Source organism: Humulus lupulus, chromosome 2 (genome assembly GCF_963169125.1).
Source record: "Humulus lupulus chromosome 2, drHumLupu1.1, whole genome shotgun sequence".
Classification (NCBI taxonomy): domain Eukaryota; kingdom Viridiplantae; phylum Streptophyta; class Magnoliopsida; order Rosales; family Cannabaceae; genus Humulus; species Humulus lupulus.
In genome coordinates this window covers 282489756-282502200 of record NC_084794.1, presented here as the reverse complement: position 1 = coordinate 282502200, position 12445 = coordinate 282489756, and the positions used below count along the sequence as shown (strand labels likewise).

Below are 12445 nucleotides of genomic sequence, written 5' to 3'. Positions count from 1 at the left end.
GGTCGTTTATCATGTGTCCCCATGGTGTAATACCATCTCATGACATCATATACAAGTATAGGGAGCTCTTAGTCCCATTATATTCACATGGTTTATCACAATCATATAGCATTGCATACAAACATAGGGAACACTTAGTCCCAACCTAACCACATAAGCGGGTGCAGTTTTCTTACCTCTTGTTCGAGTGAGAAATACGTTACGAATGACCCTTGAGAACGATCGATCCTTTGATCCCTTAGCGATCACCTAGTCATAACCAAATGGGTCTTAACCTAATCCTCACTCCCGGGACCCCGAATTGTACCCAGACGGTGAGTAGATTCGATCCCGAGCCTTAAGGATTGAAAACCCCGAGCCAAAAACCCTTAAAAACACCCAAAATATGCATCTGAGAAAATAGGGTAGCGCTACAGCGCTATCCCCCTAGCGTCCCAGTGCTACAACCAGAGACATTTTGCCTTAGCAAGCGCTGTAGCGCTACCCTCTGGGCGCTATAGCGCTAGGACCAGGCAAACATGGCCCTGGTTCTTCCTCCTTCAAATCCTCCATTTCCAACCTGATTCAAAAGCTTCCAAACACCATTTAAACCCCCAATTGAACCCAAATACCATATATACTAGTCCTAGACATCATAAACTAACCAAGCTTTACCAAAAACCCCATTGAATGCTCAATTTTCAAACCCAAAATCTCAACTGAACTCACTAATAAAATAGAGCAGAAAACTAGAGTTCTAATGGTTAGAATCTTACCTCAAGCTCGGTATGAACTCCTCTTCAATGGTGGAACAATACCCTAGATCCTCAAAACTTGATTCCCTAGCTTGGTTCCGCAAAAGAAACTTCAAAATCCAAAGAAAAATGGAAATGAGATGATGAACGGGAGAAGAGGTGAAGTGCTCTGTTTTGCTTCCTATTTTCTACAGCCTTCCTTGATTCATATACATCCTTAAGGTAAAAAGACCTAAATGCCCTCAAGTCTAATTAAAATCCTTAACAGCCAACAAGGGCAAAATCGTCCTTTCACACCTATCTCTTTAATCATAATTAACACCCTCCAATTCCCATTATTCTAAAAATTCTCGAATACCAACAATTCATATCCCGTTACCCCTTAACTACCGGCAACACTCTAATCTCCAAATTACCCCGGGACTCACCCCGAGCCCCGCACTTAATCCCGTTATGACCAAACCGCTAACTTTTACTCAAAGATCGTCTCATGCCGAACAACTCGAAAAAATCCACATTATGATGTGGCCTCAACAATAGCTTACCAATATGCACACAAATATACAATTATGCCCTCAACATGCCAAATTACCAAAATGCCCTCATAACAACATATATACCCATATGCATGCATTTATCATCTTATAATAATATGATCCACATAATCATGCATATAATCATATAATGGCACAATAAATCAATTATGCCCCCCCCCCCCCCCCCCGGCCTCCTAATCAAGGTCTTAAACCTTAGTAGGAAATTTGGGTCGTTACAGCTATCCCCTCCTTACAGAAATTTCGTCCTCGAAATTTTATCTGAACTGTCCGGAATATAAATTCCGCACCACTGATTCTAGTTTCCCAGGTCATTCCTTGACCTCACTGTTTCTAAAATATTACCTTAACTCAAGGTACAATTTTGTTCCTCAAAACCTTATTCTTTCTATCTCATAACTGAACTGGTCACTCCACGTAGAATAACTCCATCTTCAGCTGCAGATCCCCATAACCCAACACATGAGTTTCTCTAACCCATGTCCTCAACATGGAGTACAAAATACACCGTGTACAGCCGAGAGTGCCAAAACTATTGTCAACTTAAAAACAGCCTAACCTATCCTTTCCAAGATTCAAATGATCTTGATAATCTAGGGCCCAACTCGCCCTTGTCTTCTCACCCTTGCAAGACCTGGAAGTAAAACAAAGTCCTTATTCAATAAAGTAGACCTTGAATTCCATGAAGGTATAATATCTACTCACATAGAAACTTGAATATTGATCAGCTGTGTAACTTGTCCTTACTGATAAAAGTGAATTCTCCCCAAATGCTGGTCCATAATGACTCAACCATCTCATGCCGACCCACCGTCCTGGCAGCCCATTGCGAAACCCATCGCGATGTTTCCTTGTTCCCATTATAAAATACTCAAAGACTACTATAGCCTTACTGGTTTCTGATACCTTGTCCTGACCTGCTAACAGGTTAAAAGCTTTGTCATATATTCCATTATGTCCCTCTCCATCCTAGGCCACCAATATAAAACCTTCAAACTCTGGTACCTTTTCTTGATGCCTGGATGAAAAGACCAAGAGAGTAGTATGAGATTCATCCAGAATTTCCATGTAATTCCGATGTCCATCAGATTCTAGATCTGATCCTTATATTACATTAAACTTATACCTGGCACTATAAAATCCTTAGCTAACCTAGTTAAGACTTTGCCTTCAATTCTTTCTATCTGGGGTTTACTTAACTGTTTTTCTTTGATCCTTTAAGAGATAATAATTCCAAGTATCAAATTGGCCACCTAGCCCACTAGAAACTCCACTCTAGTTCTAGTCGAATCCTTTAACCAACATCATGCATAGACAATCACCTTTTTCCTGTCACTGAGGTGTCATAACAACTCACAAACTGATTCTGACCTGTAAAAATACGTAGAACTCAACCTGAAATACATGTACCACCATGCCCGCCTAAGGAAACTCCTACTCCTAAGGCGTTCCTTAACTTTGGAAAATTTCCAACCAAGAATACAACACAACAACGTCAACCAAGACAATCACAAATCCAATTAAGATAATCTTTAAATACTCTGTTCACCCATTTCACAAAAACAATTTGGCATTGACCAAATCCTCAACACATGACTCAGCATCCCTAGTGCCCTTATCTAATATAATAACGATCTTCTACCTATCCTTCTCCCTGATATCTAGCTGGTAATAACCAGATCAAAGATCCCTAGCTGTCTCTGATCTCTAGCTGGTAATAACCAGATCAAAGATTCCTAGCTATCCCTGATCTCTAGCTGGTAATAACCAGATCAAAGATCTACCTTGAAGAGCATCATCCTACTCAATAATTGAGCCTTTAGTTCTTACAGCTTTGTTGAAACCGTTAAATACAACGCCCTAGATCTGATTCCACCCCTGGCACCAATACAATCACCATTCTATCTCTTTGTGCAGATGTACCCTTGACAAATTCCTTGGAAACTTATCCGAAAACTTACAAACTAATCTAGTCTGTCTTGATCCCACTGGTACAACTTAAGTAGTATCCATCACACTAGCTAAGGTTCTAACATCCCCCTGCAGTAAACCTCAAACTCTAATTACAAATGCCATATATACAATGCCAATTATTGCAAGGGTTTCTCCCTTTTAAACTCAATAATTACTGTTCCTTCCTTGAAATCCATCATCGTCCCCATACTTGACTAACCATTCCATATTCAAATTCCTTACATTGTAGCTGTCTTCGAAGATACTTTGGGTAGTGGCTGACTTGTTCATCGGTCTCAATGTGCTTCTGATTGAACCTCTTCGTACCTGATTTCTTCCCTTCCTGTAGCTTGAACTTGAATACTCTTGAGAAACGAAGTTAATACCTTCTGAAACCTTACCTATGACCCTGCTACTTCATTCGTAATATCATCAGTGTAGTAGTCGTTCACATTCTGATTCTAGCTGGGGAGTAGTTCAACACATCGCTAATGAACCTGACTGTAACCCATTCATGTCGTTTCTATATTCTCTACCTACCGGACTTACCCATGTCATTGAAGTATAAAATGATTAGGAACCTTTACTATTAATCCATCACACCCCACTCGGTACAAGTAATAATTCCTGAAATATGTCTTTCCTTGATCCTTATCTGGTAATAACTCCTGAAGACATTGTCTTGTCTTGTAACAGGGCATTTAAACTCTTCATCCCTAGCAGGAGATATCAACGAGTCCCATGATACAATGCTCTATCCAATCTACTTCTAAGTCACATACTTCTTCAGGTGAACTAGTGATTCCTTAAGCCAAACTAATATCATTCTTCATAACGTCCCTGATACTAAATCCACCCATACCCAAGACCTGAAACATACCCAACAACTTCTTGTATACTCAGCTGAATCCTTACTAACCAGTTTAGTTTCCATTCAGTCCGATCACTATACTTCAAATAATGTCCCCTTCTTCAATACGTTAGCTTTTCTTCAGGCCCATATCAAAGCTCTCATATGACAAGCTCAACCACTTCCCCTATGAACCCCTTACCACTCATATTCTAATTCCTCCTTGTAGAGTTACTAACCCTTCCTCAACAAGTACTCACATCTCAAGTCCCTCGTATAACCACCTTGCGGTATGTACTTCATATCTAAATCTTTCCTGGGAGACACACAACACCAAACTCTTTCAGCTCATTCTCTAACCAAAAATAAAGACTATCAAATCCATTGGTCACTTTCGAGGAGCTAGTTTCGGGCTTTGAATGTAACGAGGCATCCCAGTCTTCCCTTCTCTAATCCTGGGAAATCTGCCTTAGTGTACAAAATCATCCCATATAGAAAGCATGTCCTTACCTGAAATCTTTTCAGATAGCGTCTTCCTCTTTTGATGCATACTAAATAACATCACCAAGCCTCATCCTTGTCTTGATGGCCAACCTATGAACTAGACCCCCTCCCTGTCAAGACCAGGAGCTACAGAACCATCAAGGGTTTTCCTTTTTGTTTTTCCGATCATCGAGTAGCCACCCTTACTAAATCCCACGAATGAGAATATCACCATCTGTATTCCTTATATCCTAAATAACATGTCCCTCTCTACTGCCCAAGCACAGATAACCATCTCAGAGTTTAACTTATAAATGAATCATCATCCCCGACTACATCCATTTGTATCATAATCCAAAGTGGATTGATCAACCCACCAAACTTATTGACATATACTGTCGCTATCTTACCACTTTCGACATCCTTCTGCCACAAATACTTAATACAACTACTCTGTCTCAATTTGTCCTCCTCATATTATCAAGAATGGGATTAGCTATACCCATTTACTAAGCAATTCCTGAACAAACTCAAACCTTCCTCAAATCTAGAGAATAACGCTTCCAAAACCTTCCATACAATAATTCTTATCTGTTTCCCCTTGGTTTAACCAACACTGGTGTCCTGCGGTCATGGTATACAAAGCAGCTTGTTTCCCCCCCAGTAAACATGCTGTTCCGTCCATCTAATCTCCTCTATCAAACCTCACAGACTGACTCGCATATCAGTAAACATCTGCTGCGAATCTCAGGGGCAGATGGAGGATTCCAACCCTAATTATCATCTGCAACCCCTACTAAAACAAAACCAGGTCCATTTAATCATTCTGAGCACATACAATCTGAATTAATCCGTCTGCACCGACTAAACCCCTCAGCCCTAATGTTCATACCCAGAACTATCCCAAGGGCAGATCCAAATGACCCTAATAATCATGCACACGTAAAGCATACCAAACACCAATTTACAATACTATGCATAAATTATCAAATTTCATTACCATTAGATGCATACATACTTACTATGCTTTCCATATGCCAATAAACATGTATAACATATAAGTTCAATTTAAACATATAATCACCTGCAATCCATATACCAATCATTATCCAAGTATTCATCCACATGCAAGAGCGATGCTAATCAGCACACCTCAATATCATCACACAGTAGTCAAGGGCCAGGCCCTATCAGTATCTCATGCTCCCTATTAATCATACCAATTAATACACTCATATTTTATTCAAGCACTTAGGCATACAATTTCATGTATTCAATTACAAACCCTTGAGTCGAGCTTGTCTTTAACGGTGAGTGTACTTGTCCAGCCAATCTTCAGGAACCCATAAACCTAGACGGCTCTGATACCAAGTTGTAATGCCTTGGATAACCAAGACCGTTACACTGTGTATTTAAAATAGTGCAAGACTTTCTAATCAAACCATTTAAACAAAATTTGAATCTAACGTCATCAACAGTTTAGGAATAAAATATTTCTATATATGGTGCTTGACGATCCACCTTATTAGGCATCGATTGTACACATGGCGCTGGTGATGCATATTATTTGATATAGTGGTTATTGAATGTTTATGTGGATTATTATTTATATGATTGATAGATGTGGGACATGATTTATTAATAAAGTGAATTGTTATATTTACACGTTGTGATATTATTTATGTCTTGTGGCATTTTTCTTGCCGGGCTTTGGTTCATGGGTGCTCTATGATGCAAGTAAATGCAAAAGAAAGCTAGATCAACCATGGGTTGGAGGGCTTGGCGAGAGTGTTTACATGTTCGACCTCCTTAACCTACAGGGTTGAGTTATTTGATGGACTTGAGTCAAAAGTCTAATTTTGTCGCTTAGACCGACTTATTTTGTGAACAATGGTTGTAGCTATATTTTTGTTTAAACTAACTGGGATCCCATGTAACTTTTATGACTTTAATAAAAATGACTTGAATCTTTCTATAAAATTTTATGTATTGATTTATTGTTTTATTTCTAAATGAAACTTCTGGTTCAAAATATCTTGCTTAACAAGATAAACACTACTTTAAACACACTAGGTAACTGGATTATGAGGGCATTACAGACATGATCACCATTAGCCGTCCTTCATTGCCAACGGACTTGGTGCGAGCGGCTTCGTCGTGGAACCTCATGATCTAGTCCTTCAAAGTCTCCTTCTTGCCATGCTTCAGGTTAGTGAGGTGGTTAGCCTCCTAAGGGTTGACACATGCGGCGTAGAACTCCTGGTAGAAGTCTTGAGTGAGTTGTTCTCAAGAGACAATGGATCTAGGAGGATACTTCCAATGAATGGATATAGAACATGTCGTCACTATAGACAATGAAAATTTGAAAGCCTATTCCTGGCGGTCAACTTTCCCACCATTTTTTTTCGATGTCTATAGCGACGACTTGTCGTCGCTATAGACTAGAAACTTTGGTAGTCAACTTTCCAGTTTTCCTTGCAGTCTTATCTTCCCCCTTAGCAACGACAAGTCATCGCTGTAGAGTTATATATTTTATTGGATTTTTCATTTGCCCACCTTATTTTTCCTCCAATTTCCTGGTTTCCTACTGCAATGACATGCCATTGCAATAAGGTTCCAAGAAATTGGAGGGGTTAGCCATCTCACCATGGTCCACTACATTGACGACATGTCGTTTCTATAGACCCATATTTTCAATAAATAGAAAAAAAAATTCGTGGGATTGGCATGTATTCAGAGATTATATTTGTGTCGTCGCAATAGGTGTTGTCGCTGTAAAGTGTTTTTCTTATAGTGCCGTCCAATCTCAAAATCAGGTTGCAAAATGCCAAACCAAACTCGTCCAATCAACCAAAAATTAGTATTCAACCCATCCAATGTTTAGGGCGTTTTGAGCGGGTTAACCCATTTAACACGCTTAGTTTTTTTAATATATAAATAAATCTAAATTTCTAATTAAATTATTTCAATGTTCAAATTCACTACAAATGTGTCTTTGAAGATATTAAAGAGAAATTAAAAGACTTGGAAATAAAATTAAAAAGAAAAGATATATTTTTTCCACAATATAGTTTAGAGTTACTATAAGAAAATAATATCATAAATTAATTGAAGACAAAATTCAACCTATTGTGTAATTATCTAATTTGAGCAATTTTCTAAATTACTAATTGAATTAAAATTTAAACACCACACAATGAAATTTAAATTCCAATGATAATAGTCTCTAAAATTCTCACTAACTAATTTATAAATATAAATTATATATCTATTAAAAAAATAAATTATATAAAAAAAACTTAATTGGGTGGATTAAGAACTTTTTTTTTTACATTGGGCGGGTTAGAAAAGTGATTGAGATTTTCGGGTTGCATTTTAATCGTTTTTTGTCGGATTGGGCGATTCATTAGAGGTGTGACCACCATTTTCAGTTGGATTGGGCGGAGGTGGAGCATCGGGAATTTGGGGGGTTTTGAATATGAGGGTCTCAAATCGGAGGATCCTATTGAGTAGCCGAAGATCTTGTTCTTGTTAGAGCCATCGATCAATTGTAGAAGGAGAAAAAAAATGGGTTTGGAAAGTTAGATTTTCTCTTATACCATAATACGTAAGAGAAATGTGTTCATTGAATTGGGAAATTAATTGATAGGTATATGAATTTATCATACATCGATTTAGGGTGTGTTTGGAAACAATGGTGTAATTAGGTCGTGTAATTATTAGAGTAGTAATTACATATTTGAGTAAATGCACTATATTTTAAAATACAAGATGTATTTGAATGTCAAGTGGTAATTACTTAAGAATTCCTATTGTCATATGTGATAAAACAGTTAGTAATTACACAGAAGACTTTTATTATGTAATAAATATTATTTAAAATTGATAGTAATTACACTACAGGAAAACAAGTTATTACCGGCGGAGGAAACCGCCGGCAATAGTCAGAGAAACCGCCGGTAATACTTTTACCGGCGGTCTCCGCCGGCAAAAATCCGCCGGTAAAAACCGGTCGGGAAAAGCCATTATTACCGGCGGAATTAGCCTCCCGCCGGTAATAATATTATTACCGGCGGATCCCGCCGGCAATAATATGGTCAGAATTCACGTCTGACACGTTATTACCAGCGGTTTCTGCCGGTAATAATCCGCCGGTAATTTTAAAATATATTTAAAAAAAAATAATTAATTTTTATAAATTATAATATAATTAATATTAAATAACTAAATTTATAATTAAAAAAATTTAGAAATAAAATCAATATTATTTAAATTAATATCCAAATTAAAAATACAACTTTAAAATACTAAAATTGTTTTTTCAAAATAAAAAAACATACACTTAAATTTAATAATAAATAATAAAACCTAAACTAATTATTATTGTCTTCATCAAAAGTTTCATTTAGAAAATCTTCAACATTCGTGCTTCGACTCAAACCTTCATGAGACTGTGGCGCTGTTGGCGAAGGATAATATGGCCGAGGCTGTGGGCGAATCAAAGGAGACTGCTGCTGTTGTTGATTCGGAGAAGTGTAGTACTGCTGATTATAAACGGGCTGCTGTGTCGATCCTCCATAATGAGGATATACCGGCTGCTGCTGCATGAACGGCCCAAATTGACCATACATAGGTTGTTGTTGCTGTTGCTGCTGCTGCGGTAATCCTCCAAACTGGCTTCCCATAGGTTGTGTCTGAGGAAACTGGGAAGAAAGTCCAAACATATAATTAAAAAGTGGCGACTGAGAGGAACCACCAGATATGTTTGGAGAATTTTGTTGTGGTTGCTGTGGCATCGACGACGTCCCCGGGCTTTGATTAGATGTACTACCTTGTTGTTGAGAAGGTAAGAATTGCTGCAATAAACTTTCATAGCGTGGGTCATGGAGGGAAGAATCAGTCTGCAAATTTCCTGACTCGACCTTATCACGCATCTTAACCCACATCTCAGCCAAAACTCCCATCATCTCTGGAGTCACATTAGTAGGAACTTGTGACTGAGTTTGGCTTGAACTTTGACTTGTGGAGCTAGATGCTGATTTCTTCCCTTTGCTTCTAGGCCTGTATCCCACTCCTATTTGATAATCAGACCTCGAGCCAAGGACTTTATCCATAACCTGATACTGTATTGATTTAGCAGTAGAACCTTCACTAGAAGCAGATTCCGAACCTGACCGACTACTTTGAATATTTTGCCTCTCCATCTCTTGGGTCATTTGTTCCTGCCAAAAGAAAATGTTAAAAAACCAATATTACTATAATTTAAGATCAATAAAGAAAGAAAAAACTTTAACTTACATGTAGTTCTTTGCAAGTTTCGCTAACCCAAGTCTTCGTAGATTTTTTTATATGAGTATCTCTCCAAGCATCAATAGCATGATCATCAGGTTCATCCTACAAAATAATAGTGTTAGCTTAATTAATAATATAATAATATCAAATAAAGTTAAGTATTTTACTTACATATTCGTTACGGATCGCTGCCATTGATTTAGAGCCTTGCGTCGACAAATACTTCATTTCCTTTCTATTTTTCTTGTTCTGCGTGGATCGCGCTACAAACTTTGGGCTCAGAAACAAATCGACGATTTCTTTCCAGCTCTCCTTCGAGCACAAGTCAGGAATAGCATTGAGAGCACTATCCAAATCATTCGGATTTCCAGAATAATATTTTTGGAAATGAGAATGCCTAATATTCTTTCTCTCTGAATATCTTTTGCGCATCTCCGTATACAGAGTTCCCATAACTCTTTCAGGTTCTGGATGCCCATCGATATTATAATAATACAGAGTTCCCATAACTCTCTCGATTTGTCCGTCAAACTGAGTGTCTCTTCTCATTCGATGGTTACTTGGAAGGAATCTTCTGTGACCAATGTAGGATGTCTTACCGATTACTCGAACAGAAGTTGTGTCTTCATTACACGTCGGACAAGCTTTGTATCCCTGACCACTCCATCCAGATAAATAGCTACGAGCAGGAAAATCGTTAACTGTCCACAATAAGGTTGCACGCAACTTGAACATAGTGTTGGTTATACTATCTCTTGTATCGACACCATTAACCCACAACTCCTTTAACTCATCAACCAATGGTCTCAAGAATATATCCATGTCCTTTCCCGGTGATTTTGGTCCAGTAATAAGAATGGATAATATGAAATTATTGTCTTTCATACACATCCAAGGTGGAAGATTGTAGTTAGCCAACACCACAGGCCACATACTATATGCTTGACTCATGTTGCCAAACGGATTGAAACCATCTGCAGCTAAACCTAAACGAACATTCCGAGGTTCACTAGCAAAATCAGGATGTTTGGCATCGAAATCCTTCCACGCTAACCCATCCACTGGGTGTCTCATTATCCCATCGTCTTTTGATTTCCCAGTATAGTGCCATAACATTTGCTTCGCTGTAAGTCTTGAACTGTACAGTCTTTTTAATCGAGGAGTCAATGGAAAGTAACGCATCACCTTATGTGGTACCTTTTTTCCATCCGTTTTTTCAGGAGAAATCCATCTACTACTTCCGCAAATTGGACAAGTCTCTTTAGTTGAATGCTCTTTGTAAAACAAACAACAGTCATGTTCACATACATGAATTGACTCGTACCCTAACCCTAATTTCTGTAATCTTTTTTTAGCCTCGTAGTAGGTTGATGGAATTTTATTTCCCTTCGGAAATGCAAGCTTTAGTAATTTCAGTAATTCATCGAAGATTTTATTCGGAATCTTGCCTCTAACTTTCAAATGCAATAATTTTGCTAAAAAGTTAAGAGAAGATATCCAATTACAACCAGGATATAACTCAGCTTCTATCTCGTCAAATAGATCGTCATAAAATTGTCCCGCCGCAGGATTATTTTCAACTTCTTCGGTTGTAGGTAGAAGGAAGTCTTCGACCATCGGAATCATCTCATCAACATCATCATCGTTGGCGTCCACCACATTGGCAACATCTGCTTCTGCTTCACCGTGATATATCCACTTCTCGTAACCTTGATGAAAACCCCAATCGAATACGTGTGCTTTCACCATAGGTAAAGTTTCATGTCTATTGTTTATGCATCTAACACACGGACACCTAATTCTACCAGAGGAATCCTTATATTCCGACGGCATCGTCAAGAAAGCTTGTAGACCGTTCCAATATTCTCGACAAGCACGATTTCTCAATACGTTCAAGTGTTGTCAATAGCCATCTAAAGTGTTATAAAAGTATATAAGTTTACGATATGTGAATAGTCTTATATTTTAAAGTGTTATAAAATGTTTATAATAGTCGATTATAAACATTTAATAGTTTTATGCTATTTTATTAATTTAAATCTTTCCTAATTATTTAATTAATTATAATTAAATTAATTAATTACTAAATTAATTAATTATTTATTTATTTAATTATTTATCTATTATCTAATTTTTCCTTTATTTAAAATAAATTATTTAATTAATACTTAATTATTTATTTATTTAATATTCATTTAATTATTTATTTATCATATTATTAATTTAAATCTTTCCTAATTATTTAATTAATTATAATTAAATTAATTAATTATTTATTTATTTGCAATCTAATTATTTATCTATTATCTAATTTTTCCGTTACTTAAATTAAATTTTTTAATTAATACTTAATTATTTATTTATTTAATTATTTATTTATCATATTATTAATTTAAATCTTTCCTAATTATTTAATTAATTATAATTAAATTAATTAATTACTAAATTAATTAATTATTTATTTATTTATCTATTATCTAATTTTTCCTTTATTTAAAATAAATTATTTAATTAATACTTAATTATTTATTTATTTAATATTCATTTAATTATTTATTTATCATATTATTAATTTAAAT

The 12445-nt window shown here is 36.6% G+C and overlaps 1 protein-coding gene across 1 annotated transcript; it reads right to left on the bottom strand.

Annotated features, from left to right (window-relative positions):
* Positions 1-10010: 10010 nt before the first annotated feature.
* LOC133815586 (uncharacterized) lies at positions 10011-11699 on the bottom strand. The gene has a single exon (XM_062248406.1). It carries the CDS (start codon positions 11697-11699, stop codon positions 10011-10013), a length of 1689 nt encoding a protein of 562 aa, XP_062104390.1.
* Positions 11700-12445: the final 746 nt, after the last annotated feature.

What these genes read in the sequence shown, in the direction of transcription:
- LOC133815586 (XM_062248406.1), bottom strand. Translation starts at nt 11,699, where the DNA reads ATGCCGTCGGAATATAAGGATTCCTCTGGTAGAATTAGGTGTCCGTGT.